General features: G+C 40.9%; 1 protein-coding gene across 12 annotated transcripts in view; it reads right to left on the bottom strand.

Annotated features, from left to right (window-relative positions):
- Window positions 1-18,168, bottom strand: part of STX18 (syntaxin 18) — a 122,041-nt gene that overhangs the window by 34,029 nt on the left and 69,844 nt on the right. For 9 of the 12 annotated variants that reach the window (XR_006290203.1, XR_006290202.1, XM_043544656.1 and 6 more), the window contains 3 exons: window positions 5,169-5,284; window positions 3,123-3,200; window positions 2,880-2,946 (listed from right to left, as the gene is read on the bottom strand). Coding sequence is in view for 10 of the 12 variants with exons in the window: in XM_043544656.1 (XP_043400591.1) it covers window positions 2,880-2,946; window positions 3,123-3,200; window positions 5,169-5,284 (261 nt within the window). In the remaining 2 variants the exon portion in view is untranslated. Of the gene's footprint in view, window positions 1-2,879; window positions 2,947-3,122; window positions 3,201-5,168; window positions 5,285-8,423; window positions 8,552-18,168 lie in introns of all 12 variants that reach the window. The other 3 variants (XM_037898077.1, XM_037898075.2, XM_037898071.2) reach the window with 2 other exon arrangements.

Raw genomic sequence — 18,168 nt, forward strand, 5'->3', positions numbered from 1 at the left:
GATCTTAACTACCCTCATATCTAACCTACATTCCCTTTGCTGCAGATTAAGCCCATTACTTCTTGTCCTGTCTTCAGTGGACATGAATAACAATTAATCACATTCTTCATTTAACAGACTTTAACATATTTGAAGACTATTACCAAGTCCCCCACAGCCTTCTTTTCTCAAACTAAAGGTTATTTTGAATTCTAATCCTGTCCTCCAAAGTGCTTGCAACCCCTCTCAGTTTGGTGTCTTCTGCAAACTTTATAAGCATACTCTCCGTTCCATTTTCCAGTTATTAATGCAAACGCTGACTAGTACTGGTCCCAAGACTAATCCCTGCAGGATCCCACTAGATACACTCTCTGACAGCAAACCATTGATAACTACTGTTCGAGTACAGTCTTTTAACCAGTTATGTACCCACTTTATAGTAATTTAACCTAGACTGCATTTTCCTAATTTGTTTATGAGAATATCAGAGGGGACTGTGCCAAACATCTTATTAAAAATCAAGATATATTACATCTACTGCTTCCTCACTATCCACTAGGTCAGTAACCTAGCAACATAAAATGGAAGGGTAACAGCCCACTTCTCTTAACATTCATTTTGGGAAATTAGTCGAATCTAATTGGCAGAAGTTTTGAATACACAAAGCCAAATTATATTATGTCAGGAAATTACAACACCCAGATAGTTTGTTTAAGATTTAGAATGCTCATCTAAATAAAGAGAAACAAGATTTACTTATGTAATACTAAAAAAGGCTCCTCTTAACAAGCATATATTTAATGCCTGCTAAACTGCAGTAAAGAAGATCTGATGAAGGATTAACTGACTTTTAAATAAATATATCCGTTTATTTTTTGTAATCCTTAACTTCCAGAGTATGCTAACATACCCATTTTCAATTAACAATTAATAAAAAGTCTGCAATGCAGCAGACTTTAACAAAACCTAGTTTAAATAATAAAACAAATTCTTATTATCACATGAAGTGTCTACTGAAATCCTTAGGGAAATTACAAATCAACTAGTTGAAGGCATATGAAAAAAAGCAATTTTTCTTTAAGTCATCAGAAAGATTGGTTTATGCCCTGTGATTTATTTAAATTGAATTTTAATTTAAATAGCAATTTAGCTATTACATCACATCTGCAGTGCATACAGCCTCCACCTGGCTAACATCTGTTTTCTGGTTCTTACACTGGGTAAGACTGGCAAAACAACATATTTTGGTCTTTTACTCAAGATTTTATTTAAGTGTTATACTGTTGCTTAGCCTTGAGAGAAGTTCTAACTTCTAGTGTATCTCTTTTGCTCCATTGTTAGCGCACATAAAATTGATTTGTTTTCCCCATTTAGTTCAATGAGGCATCTTGAAAATGGGCTTCACATGGAGGTGATAGCACAACAACATGGTGAGCAGAATAGCAGGGAACATTTATTAACTTAATTAGATGACTGCTGGAATCAAACTGGTTTTTTCTTCAAAATTCAATATGAAGAATACTGAATCTGACAAGATTTTATGCCTACTGTGCAAGACTTTATTACTGGGTTGGTTTTTATCCATTGTGTTGTATGAGAAGCTGCCTCTCAATGGGTTACAAAAAATTGTAAGGAGTTATCCTGACTTTCTAATATAGTTGGTTTGAACCTCTCCACAAAAGAAAAATAAAATATATCTTACTTCTAAGGGGAAAAGCCTCAAGTGAATCCCATCACCTTTAATTATAGATGTTGTATGATTCTGGAGATACAACATCCCAGAGGATATTTAAAGACCACCCCACTAGTTTTAATTAAAATAATATCTGACATGTTCGCACTCTAACCAGATAAAGGAGTATGAGTTCTTTGAAAAATGTTTGAGACTTTAACTACTGGCACATACATTGTGCAATTTGTTATTTCCACATGAAAACCTGCCTCAGGGAAATCAGGGTTAAAATGTGCATTGTGAAGACTCAGAAAAAGTTGGCAGTATTACAACTTTAGAGACTTTGGTTTTTAGAAGTGACCAACTTTAAATTGTTAACTGTCTCACTCAGTCTCCCCACATGAAAATGAACAAACCAAAAAGAAAAAACTTGCAAGCAGCTGTGTTTGTAACCCTTGGTTGGAAAAAAGCAACAACCTTTATATTCTTTCATAGTAGCCTTCCTTGGATGACCAGATGTTTCAGGGGAGTAGTAAAACAGTACTAAGACTTTTCACCTCTAGGTGACTAGTTCGAATCTAACTCATGCTAGTGGCAGGAGGAAGCTGTTATTTTCCAATAGCTGTTTGATGAGCTATGAGTTTGTGGTTTCAATCCAGTTTCTAGTTAGTCCGCATCACAAAAAATGCCAACTCAAGCATTCTTTTATCCCTCTTAGCAGTGTCCGCAGAAAGATCAGAGCTGAATGGGCATGAAGAGTGAACAATTACCCACGGAGAGCGTATCCTCCCTATCAGGTTTGAGGAATATTGTCAGGTTGCACTGTCCCCAAACTGGATGATCTTACACACAGTAGCATAGATCTAATTTTAAAAAGGATGGATTACAGAGGCAATTTCAGATCTACACAAGAGTTTCCTTGTATTTGTGGGTTTCAAGTCAGATTGTTAATCCTTCTTTTAACAATTCTGTGGTTTATTCATATACTTATCTGAAATCTGGAACAAATGGTTATATATTTTAGCATTCAGCATTTTATAGCCTTCACAGTGTGATACAGGCATAAAAAGTACGAATATGCAGCCGTTCACAATGAAAGCTGCACATATTGTTGCTTCTAATGAATATGTGCATCAGCTGAGACTTGCTAGTCCCATGCACTAGGTTCACATTTATTCAGCTAAAGAGTTACATAGGGAACCGGGCAATTTAAAGTAACAGTACTCACAATCTTTTCTTATCTACCATTCGTTTGACTCGGATGGCTCTTTGTTCAGAGTACAGCTTACACACTCCTGTTCAAAGATGTCAAGAAGAGCAGAAAAAAACGTAGTTAGACGACCATGATTTTCTCAGAAATTATCAGTATGATCTTAAAAATATGAAAATAAAGAGGTTGACAATATTGTACAATCAAATAATTATTCACTTTGAACCGTTATACATTTGTAGAAAAACATGCATAAGGTACTTTTTAAATAATCTTCAATGAAATCCAAGACAGCTGCTCTGTGCTCCCTCACTTGTGGGGACTGGACGTTCTTGTGTGCTGAAATGAAAAATTTCAAGATAATATTTTACATTTTGTGTTGAAGAATATGAAAGCCTACCTCTTCAGTTTTCCACAGAATATACGCTTTATATACAACTTTATATTTCCAAAAATCTATTAGTATATTTTAAGAAATTAAATTTATATCTTCACAAGAGCAGTTAAAGAAAATAAAAAATAGTATCACGTAGTTTACCTTTTATCATTGCTCGTAGATAGTTTCTTCAGGTTCCCTAGTCATGTGTCAGTTACATTTGTATTAAAAATAGACTTTTGCTGAAGCTAAGCTTAAAGAGACAAATCTAAAGACTCAACTGGCCTGTAACTCTCCAGGATAGAGAGTGTCTTGATATTTATGTCTTGCCCAGTGCCAAGCACCAATTTGGCCCTTAAATATTTATGTTTTTTATTTTAATAACATATAGCTCCCATGGCTACATTACAGAAATACATTTCTTATTAGTGCTGCAGATGTGTATCTATCTATCTATGGAAGCTTAAATTTGATGCAAACCTTTGGTACACTTATCACATATTAGGAAAGACCGGCTTTTTAGCAAGTCAACCTAGGGTTATCCAACCCTGACACAGTATGCCCACCCATTCCTTGAATTTATCTTTACCATGTGTTCCAGTCTCCTCTCTTAATAGTCTACTCCCTGTGCTGATGGTCCTCTTTGGAATGCTCCCATTGGCATTAGTTATAAATCGGGCTTCTAATTTTAAGATTTTAACCAATAAACACAGATAAAACCTCTCAGATAAAAAAAATGAAATTGGTGTTTATACAATAAAGACAAGAAATAGATACTTGTTTCTAAGGGCTTGTCTACACAGAGCAGTAATACAGACTACAGAAGTGTGATTTCTAATGTGCACTGAAGTGTTGCAAATTAACTGGTCCATGCAGATCCTGCTGGTGAGCACTAAGGGTACCCCAGTGTGCTTTAATGTAGTGCTGTTTGAAACAGTACTATGTTAGAGCATATGAAATATTACAAACAGATTACTCATTATAGTATATTTGAGTAAAATATACAAAGAATGTATGCAAAGAGAGCCCCAACCTCCCCTCCCTCAATTTTTGGACATCTACATAAAACTCAAAAATTGCTAAAAAGAATCCCCCCCAAATAAAATTAATAAACCCCCAAAATTGAAACCCTAGTTAGAAATTATCTTTTATCAGTTCAATCAATTTTGTCCTCTTCTTGTAGCTTGACCTGTCATGATTGACCATGACTTTGGACATGCCACATACTGACATGACACTTGGTGCATGCAATCAAATCAATTTTAAAAAGGCAAAAGAACACTCAGGTCTTGAACCCTCATAAAATATATCCTGCAAGGCTTTCATCTGGATATCAGAAGCTTCTTCCTCAAACCATCAAGATTGGCCATATTCCTTTACAAACTCAGTATCCAGCAGTGGCCACAATATTCCAAGCGTGCTATCAAGAAAACTTTGCATAATGAAACCATTATCAATTAGTTGTATACAACTAATTCTTCTTGGCTTGTCTATATGAATGTTTAGTTTGTGGCAAGCGGGAGTGTGAATCTACTAACAGTAGATTCCCTAGTGCACTTTGATCTACCCCGCTTTGAACCAGGAGTAGATTTAAGACAGTGGTGGGCAACCTGCGGCTCATCAGGGTAACCTGATTGCGGGACGCAAGACATTTTGCTGATGTTGACCATCAGCAGGCATGGCCCCCCGCAGCTCCCAGTGGCCACGGTTCGTCATTCCCAGCCAATGTTTACTCAAACAGATGTACATCAAAAATAATTCCACTGAAGTCAATGGAGTTACAAGGGTTTAAGTGAATGGAAAATTAAACCCTATGTATCTTTCTTTTTAAAGGTTGCTCAGAATATTGTTCAACCTTCACAGTCATATCAGCATTTATCATTAACTCTTCAATAATTAACATACTCCATTTAGCATTTTATTAATTTTACCTTCCGTTCTCAGCTGTTGAATGGCATCAGCACATGTCCTCATAAATATTTGAGCATCTTGATCAATCTGATCACGTTCTGGGTCTGTCATCCTAATGTATTCAGACATAAGATGGCTGAGGAAAAAAATGAAATACTATCATTTTTTTTAAAATCCTGTATAATTTATAAATGTATGTTTTGACCTTCCTTTCCCTACTTCTCTTCATCGAGATGTATTTATTTATTTATTTTTGTGTCAGGTTATTCAGCCTGATTTTCATAAAGACCAAGAAGGTGCAATGGGCTACTCTCAAAATACAATACCCAGCACACTGGTGGAATATCACTAAAAAACAGTCACCTACCTTTCTGTGACTGTTATTCTCCGAGATGTGTTGCACATGTCCATTCCACTGTGGGTGCGTGCATGCCTCATGTGCAGTTGTCAGAGAACTTTTTCCCCTCTTCAGTACCTATCAGGGCAGCTTGAGCGCCCTGGGCCGTCGCATGCCACTGCATGCATGTATAAGAGGACAGAGCCACCCCGACTCCCCTCAGTTCCTTCTTACTGGATAGACTCCGATAGAGAGGAGGAGGAGAGTGGGTCATGGAATGGACATGTGCAACACATTTCGAAGAACACCACTTACAGAAAGATAGGTGTGACCGAATGTACCCCTGTATTCACCACTATAGTAATAATCTTTGTACAAAATATGCCTTGTGAGATAGCATTTGAAAATTAACTACTCACTAGTCAGTAAGATCATGGTGAAATGTGTGTAGCAACACTATATGTAAAGTTATAAAAATAGGGGGAAATTATGACTCAAGGTGTTTACCAGACAAGTTTGGAGAGTGGGTAAAACAGTTCCTCAAAGTTGACACCTCTAGCCAGGTGTCATCAAAGCTGATGGGCAATCACCTGTCATGTGGCCATGCTTTGGCAAGGAATGGGGGCAGGAACAAACAGATCTGCATTTTAGCAAACAACAGCATGGAACCTCTTACACCATAAGACTCCTTGTCTCCGTCCTCACAGCAGGAATTAACTTTATCTCGGGGTAACCCTTCAAGGAAATGCATTTCAAAGGGGGATTGGACTACAAAGTGAGGGGTAAAAACACCTCATGGTATCTCTTCCTATCCATCTCTCTCTCTCTCTCTGAGCTAAGACAACAAAAGAAAGCAGCCATTTGACTTTTGGAGAGAACCTGACCTGAAATTTGGACAGCCGTGTTGTTGGGAGCATGTGGTAAGGATCTGATCTTGAACCAAGTCTAATTTGTTAAGTTTTAGCACAAGAAGACATTTTCTCTTTATTTCTCTTGTAACCATTTCTGACTTTAATGCCGTATGGTTGTACTCACTTAAAATCTCTCTCTTTGTGGTTAAATAAACTTGTTTTCTTCTTGAATCAAACAAATTCAGTGTTACATTCAAACTGAATTGTTTGGGTAACCCCATTTAAAGTAACAAACTGTTGGACATTTTTCCCTTACAGGGGCAACAAACCTAAAATATTTGAACTTTCCAGGAAAGGGCTGGACATTGCAAAACCCACATTTTGAAGGAAAATTCAGTACTGGGAGTGTGTTGGGGTCACCCTCCAAGTAGTAACTCAGGCTGGTGGAAGCCAGAGTGTGACTGGAGTATGCTGGCAGGCTGCAGCTATACACAGACACTCAGGGAGTTACCTACATGCTGTTTGTGAGGGGCTCAAATTGGGAGCTACATCTGCAAAGCATTGTGAGGTACCCCAGGCTGCAGGGCAGGCGGTGACACAACCCCTCACTGGCTGGATTGTTCCCCGGAATGTCATAGTAGATAAATATTTTTTCTTCTTCGAATGATTGCACATGCCCATTTCACTGTAGGGGAATCACAAGCAGTTTAACATGGAGAAGGGCTCGGAGTCTACCTGAACAGTGATTGTAGAACAACCCGTCAGAAATTGGCTCCATTCCTACACTAACTGGAAATGGCATAATGAGCAGCAAAAATGTGAACCGATGACCAAGTTGTTGCTTTGCAAATGTCTCAAATAGGTACTTGCACAAGGAAAGCTGCTGAAGCTGCTTGAGTGGGCAGAGGCTCTAGGAAGTGACAGGATATTTGTTAACTGGTAGCACAAATGAATGCAGGAAGAAATTCACTAAGGGGAAGCCAGTTGGCCTTTCATCCTGTCTGCAGTCATGACAAATAACTTACACTGAGGATCCAAAGGACCCAGTGTGGTCCACCCAGCCCAGACGAGTAGCTGGAAGACAGATGCATACCGAAGGACATGCTATATGGGGAGCTATCAGAGGGAACAAGAACAACCAGACATCCCAAGCTTCGCTATAAAGACACATGCAAGCGAGATATGGAGGAATTTTGAATTGCTCCCAAACAAAGGGAAATCTTGGCAAGTGATCATAACAAGTGGCGCCATTATCTCCATCAGGGTATCAAAATCCATGACAGGAGCTGGCTCCTACAGCTTGAAGAGAAAAGTGCCCACAGGAAGCAAGCAACTCCCAACCAAGACACACACATTTGCAACTGCCAAAGATCATGCAAATCTCGCATTCGAGTATTCAGTCATATGGGACATTGAAAACCATTTACATCATAAGCTGCAATTCCCACCGTCTCTCGCTGATGAAAGGATGCCAATATCAGCGTGGTCCAAGTCGAAGGCTGACACTCTTTTAACATACAATGAATGAAGTTTACCCTCATCTCTATGAATGTGAGGCTTTGGGAAGAAAATTGGCAAATAATTTGCTTGGTTAACGTGGAAATTGGAAACCACCTTTGTCAGGAATTTTGGGTGGAGGTGGAGGTAAACTTTATCATTCTAGAAAACTGTACAAGGAAGTTCTGAGACTAAGGCTCTCAGCCTGCTGAGGTTACCACAACCATAAATGCCACCGTCAGAAAGGTGGAGTAGGGAGCAAGACACGAGAGGTTCAAAGTGTGATCCCATTAATTTTGCTAGCACCAGGTGGAGATCCCCTGGAGGAACAGGTTCTTCTACCTGTGGGTATAACTGTCTAACCCTTCTAGAAATCTGATATTGGGACTGCAAAAAAGCAATCTATGACTCACTGAAGGATAAAAAGCTGAAATTGCTGCTAAATGTACTGTAGCAGAACTGTCAGACCTTGATGTTTTAGGTGCAACAGATAGCTCTAAATGTGGTTGATGGAGGCTTGCACTGAAGAGACATGTTTCTGTTGAGCCAGATAGAAAAACATTTCCATTTAGCCAGGTAAGTACACCTACTTGAAGCCTTTCTACTATTCAGAAGTAATTCCTGAACGTCTTCTGAGCAAGCCCTTTCTCATGGTGTTAGCCAGGAAGCATCCAGGCTGTCAAGCTTGCAGATTGCAGTGGAGCAGATGGCCATGGTCCTGAAAAATCATAGAATCATAGAATATCAGGGTTGGAAGGGACCTCAGGAGGTCATCTAGTCCAACCCCCTGCTCAAAGCAGGACCAATCCCCAATCAAATCATCCCAGCCAAGGCTTTGTCAAGCCTGACCTTAAAAACTTCCAAGGAAGGAGATTCTACCACCTCCCTAGGTAACGCATTCCAGTGTTTCACCACCCTCCTAGTGAAAAAGTTTTTCCTAATATCCAACCTAAACCTCCCCCACTGCAACTTGAGACCATTACTCCTTGTCCTGTCCTCTTCTACCACTGAGAATAGTCTAGAACCATCCTCTCTGGAACCACCTCTCAGGTAGTTGAAAGCACCTATCAAATCCCCCCTCATTCTTCTCTTCCGCAGACTAAACAATCCCAGTTCCCTCAGCCTCTCCTCATAAGTCATGTGTTCCAGACCCCTAATCATTTTTGGTGCCCTTCGCTGGACTCTCTCCAATTTATCCACGTCCTTCTTGTAGTGTGGGGCCCAAAACTGGACACAGTACTCCAGATGAGGCCTCACCAATGTCGAATAGAGGGGAACGATCACGTCCCTCGATCTGCTGGCAATGCCCCTACTTATACATCCCAAAATGCCATTGGCCTTCTTGGCAACAAGGGCACACTGCTGACTCATATCCAGCTTCTCGTCCACTGTAACCTCTAGGTTCTTTTCCGCAGAACTGCTGCCTAGCCATTCGGTCCCTAGTCTGTAGCTGTGCATTGGGTTCTTCTGTCCTAAGTGCAGGACCCTGCACTTATCCTTATTGAACCGCATCAGGTTTCTTTTGGCCCAATCCTCCAATTTGTCTAGGTCCCTCTGTATCCTATCCCTGCCCTCCAGCGTATCTACCACTCCTCCCAGTTTAGTATCATCCGCAAATTTGCTGAGAGTGCAATCCACACCATCCTCCAGATCATTTATGAAGATATTAAACAAAACCGGCCCCAGGACCGACCCCTGCGGCACTCCACTTGACACCGGCTGCCAACTAGACATGGAGCCATTGATCACTACCCGTTGAGCCCGACAATCTAGCCAACTTTCTACCCACCTTATAGTGCATTCATCCAGCCCATACTTCTTTAACTTGCTGACAAGAATACTGTGGGAGACCGTGTCCTGTTTGGTCTTGAACAAGACTCTGGGAAGTAATGGTATCAGAGGACAGGCATAGAGCACAGAGTTCTTTCATGGTAGCAAGAAAGCATCCATTAATGAACCTGGACTGTGATGCCCCCAACCCTCCTCCATGAAGCGGAACTGATGGCAGTTCCTATTAGCCTTTGTTGCAAAACAAGCCCACTTGGGGAATCCCCCACTGCTGGAAGAGGGACTTGGCACATCCGGATGTAGTGATTATTCATGGTGAGTGGAGAAAGACCTGCTCAGAGGACCTGCCAATGTGTTCCGTTTTCCTGGAGGGTAAACAGCTTTGAGATTAATGGAATTGATGATGCAGAACTCCCACAACAGAACTGTCTCCTGGCACAGTTGCAACTAATGTGCCCCTCCCAGTCTGTTTACACAGAACGTAGTCTATTAACACTAGCAGGTTTTTCCCCACAAAATGTAGGCAAAAGGTTGAACAGCTTAGACTTACAGCACGTAGCTCCCTGGTGTTTATATGAGTCCTCAGATCCTGCAAAGACCACAACCCTTGAGTCTGCAGGGTTCCCATGTGTGCCCCCAACCCAGGAATGGGGCATCTGTGATCAATGTAAGCACTGGTTGCAGCAAAACAAAGGAAACTCCCAAATACACTTTCCAAGGGTCTGTCCACCAGTCCAGAGAGGACAAAGTTACCTCTGGTATGTGAACCACTCTGTAGACAATATCAACTGGGAGCATACACTGATGCTAGCCATTGCTGAAGCCTCCTGAGGTGTAGTCTGGCATGCTGTACTACATAGGTACATGCTGCCATGTGCCCCAGGAGTTTGAGGCAAGTGTGCATTGTGGTAACAGGATGTAGTTTTATTTCCATGACCAAGCGTTGGTGCACCTGGAACCTTGAGTGAAGCAGAAATTCTATTCTTTGCACAGGTTTCAGAATTAATTTGTCTGGACTGAGTAATAGCCCCAAAGCGCTGAAGGTGGACTAGATGATGGTCACAGCAGACAGTATTTGAATCTCGGATTGGCCTCTCACTAGCCAGTCATCCAGGTAGAAGAACACATGGATCCCCAACCTCCGAAGATATGCAGCTACCACCATCATCATGCACTCTGTGGGGGGCTGCTTATAGGCCAAACAGAAGTACTGCAAATTGCTAGTGGCTTCCATTCACTATGAACCTGAGAAATTTCCAGTAGCCTGAACAGATCTTTAAGTTGAGGCCAGCAGGGAAGGAGTAATAGAAACTAGGGTAACCATGCAGAACTTTATTTTCCTCAGGTATTTGTTTCACTCAGATCTAAAATAGGCCTGAGACTGCCTTTTACTTTGTGAATAAGGAAACAGCAGGAATAAAAACCCTTCTCCCTGAGAAACAGAGGAACTTCTGCTATGGAGCTGTGACACTCTGTACCTCAGGGGAACACCCTGCAATCCCATGTTCATCCTTATAACATGATTGTGTGGTAACCAATACAAAGTTTGTCATGTCAGGTATCTTTGGAAGGCTCATGGTGCTCATGGTGCACAGCACACTGTTGTTATAGTAACGTTATAGGTTGGAATTTCATGTATATAGTTATGAGGCTGAAAATGTGTCCTCATGGCTTAAAACAAGCCCAAACAAAACTCTCCAGGAACAGAGGGGCAGTTCACACCTCATCAGGGCATGTATGGGACAAACCCAGTCCAGCCCTACAGGAACAAAGGACACTAGCCTAGGCAGCAACAAAGGATCTGTTGGACTCTTGAGTGAGTCACCCCTCTTTCCTTGGTCAGTTTGGGACTATGATAAGGTAATGCTCACCTGATTCTGATGGGGTCGGGACAGGGGAGCAAAACCTAGGGAAGAAAGAACATGATAAAAGGGAGAGACTTTTGCCATGCTCTCTCTCTTCCAACTCCATCTACAGACACTGCCACCAAGCGACTAAAGCACTGATCAAAGGGGAAAGCCTAGCTGAAGGGCAATCAGCCAGCATATGGTGAGAAGCATCTAAGTTTGTAAGGGCACTGAAAGTGTTAAGATCAGCTTAGAATGTGTTTTGCTTTTATTTCTTTGACCAAATCTGACTTGTGCGTTGACATATAATCACTTAAAATCTATCTTTTGTAGTTAACAAATTTGTTTGTTTATTCTACCTGAAGCAGTGCCTTTGGTTTGAAGTGTGTCAGAGACTCCCTGTGGGATAACAAGCCTGGTACATATCAATTTCTTTGTTAAACTGACAAACTCATACAAACCTGCAGCATCCAGAGGGCGTAACTGGACACTGCAAGACCGAGGTTCCTAGGGTTGTAACTGGGACCGGAGATATTGGCTAGTGTCATTCAGTTGCACAATCCAAGCAGCGGTTAGCCAAAAGTGCTCACTCACGTAGCTGGGAGCAGCTTACATGCCAGAGGCTGTGCGTGAACAGGCCGGGAGTGGGGGTTCTCACAGCAGAGCAGGGTAAAGGTGGCTCCCAGAGTCAAGGATTGGAGTGACCTAGCAGATCACTGGTCCAGATAACACCAGCGGAACATCACAGGTGCCCACTAGAAGGAGAGACTGGACCTCCTGCTGAAGAACAATCTCATGAGAGTGGTTCCTGAAGAGGGACAGAGAAGGCAGGTGGGAAAGGGGATAGAACCAAATTGAAGGGAATATCCCAGCTCCACAAAGGTTAAGACCCACTGAAGAGATGTGATACAAGTCCAAGCACAGAGGAAGTGGGAGAGACTATTGCAAAACATAATCGGTAGGAAAAGATGGGCCTGTAGGCACTGGTATATTGCCCTAAACAAACCTGTCAAAATGTGTGTCTAGACTGAGCCGCTGATCAAGAGAAACCTGCTGTCGCAGAGGAGGAGAAGGGAGGTGGTCACCTCCTGTAATTCCTGTCCCTTATTCTCTGCAGGTCTTGGGGCTCAAGCTCCGATATCTGTAAGCTTGCTGTAGCGGGAACTGCTTCCTCTTCTTCCATAGTGTATAGATTCCAAGTGACTTCAGAGTTACCCTGGACTCTGCTAAGCTATGTAGTGGCGCACAGCAGCAGAGCGCGCTTGAGCCACCCTGAGAGGTATCACTGAGAGAAAAGTTATCTGACAACTGTGAAGGAGGCATTCACAAGCCTACAGTAGAATGGACACATTCAATGAAATAATCAATATTTGAGAACATGCTTTTTGGGATTTGTAAGAAAAATAACATTTGTGGAAAAATTTATTTCATCCCATCAAACCCCTAGATGAAAGTCCACCACAAGTTCTCTTTTACCAAACTGAAGAAAAAAGAAACATGCAACTGAAAGGGGGGGGGGGGGGGAGAGAGAGAGAGGGATAGCTCAGTGGTTTGAGCATTGGCCTGCTAAACCCTGGGTTGTGAGTTCAATCCTTGAGGGGGCCATCTAGGGATCTGGGGCAAAAATTGGGGATTGGTCCTGCTTTGAGCAGGGGGTTGGACTAGATGATCTCCTGAGGTCCCTTCCCACCCTGATATTCTATGATTCTATGAAGAACCCACCATCTATTATTCTCAGTACCTGTTCTTTTTAGACAGTTTCTGGTTCTGAAAGTAAAAGATCCATGTTTCAGAAGCACACTAGCTTACTCAATAGGATGTAGGAACAACTCAAATAGTGAAAGAACTATAAAAATGTGGAGATTATGAGTTCCCTGAAATTCATATGTTAATCATATCATACTCTGAACTTCCCCTTTATAATGCACACGACTTGACTTCTACAAAATCTCTGACTTCAAAGGACAGCACTTGGAAGAAGGTGTATGGAACAGAATATATTTAACATGATATAGGTTTATCAGATAACTGAAAACATCTACTACTGCTTGCCTCTTTATTTATAGATGATATATTATGCAATTAATAGTTTGTAACAACATTTTACAATTAGTCTTGTAGTTCAGAGATAAACTAAAATGGAAGCAAACATACAAAGGGTCAAATACTACCAGGGAGTTTTAAGCAGAACTCTCCATTCAAAGGCAAAACAGGTTCAATGCATTTAAGTGCCCACATTATAGCTTTAGTTTTTTAATTCAGTGTATTATATCAATAACATATATAAACACACTAGATACCCAGTAAGATACTATACAAGGAGAGAATATCTATGGTCTGACTGTATCCACTTTTTAGGGATTCCATAGTTGCTCTGTACATGAGAGGGTGATCAAGCTTTTATTGCGGTGATTTATTTGATATTTATCTCAGCCCTCCTGGCTATATATCCACCACAGCACATTACAACCCACTTTAAAACCATAAATGGAAACCTTCCCCCCAATTTTAATTAGTGCAATCCTTTATATGTGACCCAACTCTCCCATTTGTTTACAGCATGTATATTATATAGATGCACATATAATTCTATTTATCTATAGCATATAAAAGTAAAAAGTGAGATAGTTGGTAATCTGTATTTTATTCTGTTCTGTTTCTTATTATTCCCAGCTATGTGGTATACCAAATGCATCATTGAGGAGGTCAGAGTTGCCAATGAGAGCAATTCTAAATGCGAAGTACTACAAAATTATTTCAGTTTCTTTAAATAGAAGATAAACCAGCTAATCCAATTAGGGGAAGAAATGGGGAAAATTGTAACTCACAGGTGCAGCCACGTATGCTTCTTCCATTTACACAGTTAGACATTTTATTTGTGGGGTTTTAGTTTTTTTTAAGAATTGAGAGGTTTCATAAATCTGTGACAAAATCCCAGTAGGAATTCTAGTCTTCCTAATTTGCACTTTTTAAATAGGATTTGGAGGATTAATGCTCAGAGATTGTCTCGTTTTAGAAAAACAGTAGAAATGCCATCCCACAGCCAGATTAAAGTTATATATTTCAAACATAACAAATTATTTAGAGACAGATCATGAGTGATTATATAAAAGAAAGTAGCAGCAATTATTTGAAATTATATTTCCATTATTTCAAAGTGTTACATCAAAGTGTTTTGTCAATACCTGAAAGAGACAATGCAACTGTGCTGCAAAGTATGGGTTATTATTATTATTTTCTTATGAGAGATTCACAGTGTACATATAAATTCCTCACCCACAGTATAATAAAATGAATGCCATTAACCATATTGGGACAGATCCTCTGCTTTGCTCCACTCCCTCTCCATAGCTCAGGCAGTGTTCCTCTGACTAGGGTTCACTAGCGTCCCCACAGGTATAGAGCCAGTAAAGCCAGCTTTTACACCAGCCTCCACATAGACCAAACACTGCGCTATGCCGCATATCAAGGTAATTGGGGATGGGGCATACCACAATGCACTCCAGCTATCCACAGCTAGTGAATGGTCACTAGGGGAATATTGTCAGATGGAGTAGAGGTCTGCCTGACCTCAACCCGACATCAGTCATTTTCAGACCCAATGTCAACACTGCCACCTCATCCTTGGGGCTTGGTCTGGTGGGGACTCCATACTCCCTATGCCCAGGCCTGCGATCCATCTTCAGCCACCTCCTGCCCACGGGGTCAGCGTGGTAGTGGCTGTGTGCCCCACTCCTGCCTTCTGACACTGCCTTGCTATGCTGTGTGTGCTGCAGAGCAAGCCACGTTGTGACTCACTGGCACACTCTCTCCACAGCACACATAGCACAGTGAAGTAGCAGTGGCTGGCAGGAGCGGGGCACACAGCTGCCGCTGACCAACCCCACAGGCCGGAGGAGATGATCAGAGACTACCCAACCCAACCTGCGCCCAAGAACGTCAGGTTGTTTTCAGACTCTACTCAACCTAAACCTGACACGCGTCGTCAGGTTTGGGTTGGGCTGCAAGACTCTAAGCTGGAGCACCTTACAACAGCCCCTGGGCTTCTCCAACATGTGATCCACATGTGATTGTCTCTTCCTGTCACATGTCTCAATCTGTTCTGCAACGCCAGGTAGAGGGCAGGGAAGTAGTGTGTCAAGATCTAGTATGTATATTTGTAGAGAGAATTAGAGGAATAACGGACAGCAATTTCCCATCAAACAGGCAGAGGAACTAACCAGCAATGTGCCTAGCCACAGCCTTGATAGTGAGGAGACATTCCGATTCCCCAGAGAACACACATTATCACCACCAACAAGCTCTTAGCTAGTGAGAAGTACCTAATACTCCACACAACTCAGGACTTGGGCATGAACAGTAAACATCACATAAGCATTGCAACCTGGCCTCGGTGAGGTAGATACCCCTCCAGGTTTGACAAAAGGGTCAGGTCAGACAATGCTACTAAATGACTGTACTTGTACTGGCCAAGCAATTGTAAACCACCATGTCAACCCATCTATCCAATGGCAAGGCTCTAGTAAACCGATGTATCATCATGGTCTTGATAAAGAGCCAGTTGCTAGCTTTTAAGACATGTTATTTCTATGATCTGCTATATCATTTGAGTAGGGATTTTCTTAAAGATTTGGAGGAAAAACGCTGCTTAAAAATCTTCAGTCAACCATTTAGACTTCCCTGTCAGTATCTCAAAATATTGTAGAAATATTTTGGAATGATGCCATTAATAAGTTAGATTTTTAAAATATAAGTAATATAAAATAGTGTCCATAACCTTAGTGGAAAACAAATGTGAAAATAAATCTTTCTAATGAAAGTAAATAGGGTATATTCTGTTCCTAAAGGGAAAGGTATATATTTTTGAAATAGACCCAGATGACCTGCAAATTTAAGTACATGAATACAGCAAACTTATACTTCTTTCTGTGCTGTGATAATGTGATTTAATCAGCACCAAAAAAATGTATGACAATGTGCAGGAGCCAGAGAAAGACTTTATTTTCAGTCTCTAAATTAACTATTTTATTTTCTATTACTGGTTAACATCACCTGAGCGCTCTCAGCTGTATAAAGGGAGCATGCTTTATTGAGTTCACGAATAGTTAACTGATTTGGTGTTTGTTTTCAAATACTGTTAGGTTCATAAATGAAATATAAGTCTCTGGTAAATAAAAAAAATGAAAAAACAGATCATTAGCTAACAGAACAAAGCTTATTTTCTTTTTTTCCAATTTATATTGTTTGTCTGTATACCCAGGCTATATTAGATGTACAAATATCTAAGAATCAGTATAATTCATAATGAGGTAACATTAAGCACTGCCAAGCCCACACCAACTCTAAAATAATATCCTCCTCGCTCAACACACCTTGAGAAAGCCTGAATAACTACATAAACTTGCCTCCCTGCTGCAAAGGACTGGTGCTCTATCAATCCAAGGAAGGAAACAAATTCCACAGTTGTAGATGTTTCATTGAGTTTGACCTGCTCCATGGCCCAAACCTAGAAACTATAAGATCAAGCACTCATTTAATCTCAAATATCTCTTTCCACCATTGAGAGAGAGAGAGAGAGCTGGTCTCTAAAATATCCAGGATCTAAACCACAAAGGGCTGCATAACTGAAAACAAAACACCTTGAAGAGCAATTGGAAGCCAGTACGGTATCTAGAGCACAGGTGTGTATGCTCCCTGCACAAAACACTAATTAAGCAAGCAAGCAAGCAAGCAACCTCATTCTGCACTAATCTGAGTGATTTACAAGAACCTGATACCATGATGATAAGAGCCATATAGGTAGAAAGGTAAAGTGACGGATGCAGGACAGACTGTGAGATGAAGGGAGGGAAGGACAGATGGCCAGAGTGCATAGTGGTAATCCACTGGAGGTGACAAAGGCATGGAAACTGACTGAGCTGCACCCCTGACAAGCAAAGATGAAAAAAAAGCTCTGTTGGGTCTCCCCTATCTAGACATCTGCAGAAGCAACAAAAGATATAGCACAGCCCTACAGAATACAGAGCATATTCAGAGCCCAAGAATCCCCCAGTTAGGGTGACCAGATAGCAAGTGTGAAAAATCATGATGCGCTGGAGTGTAATAGGCGCCTATATAATACAAAGCCCTGAATATCGGGACTGTCCCTATAAAATCAGAACATCTGGTCACCCTAACTCCCAGCAGCTCTGCAAGTCAAACAGCTAAAGACTGGTGTGAGAGGAGATTCAGGCCTAAAGTCTGTATGAAGTCAGGGAAAGATTATTTAGTGTTGCTCACCAGTGACATATATTATAACAGCTAATTAATTGAATTCCAGTGTACAGGAAAGAATCTATAAATGTCAGTTTAACCATGGTGGTTTTTTGACATGTGACAGGAATCAATATTTAACCTTCTGATATTTTCTGTATTGATCATGGGTGTAAACGCTCTTTGTAACTATCAATAAGCTTTAAAAATAAATGTGTTTACAATTTGAATAAACTCTGCTTTAGGAAAGTCTTTGACTCTGTTCATTTTTTTACTTTCATTAAAATATATGCAATGCCGCAAGTAACTACATCTAACAGAACATGTTCTCTGAACATCAGTCAGAAATTTAATATCCAACCAGGAAACAAATTATTAATGAGCAAATTGTTGAGACAATGACAAACCAGATATTAACAAGCACTTAAAATACTATTATTAAACAATA

Source organism: Chelonia mydas, chromosome 4 (genome assembly GCF_015237465.2).
Source record: "Chelonia mydas isolate rCheMyd1 chromosome 4, rCheMyd1.pri.v2, whole genome shotgun sequence".
Lineage (NCBI taxonomy): Eukaryota > Metazoa > Chordata > Testudines > Cheloniidae > Chelonia > Chelonia mydas.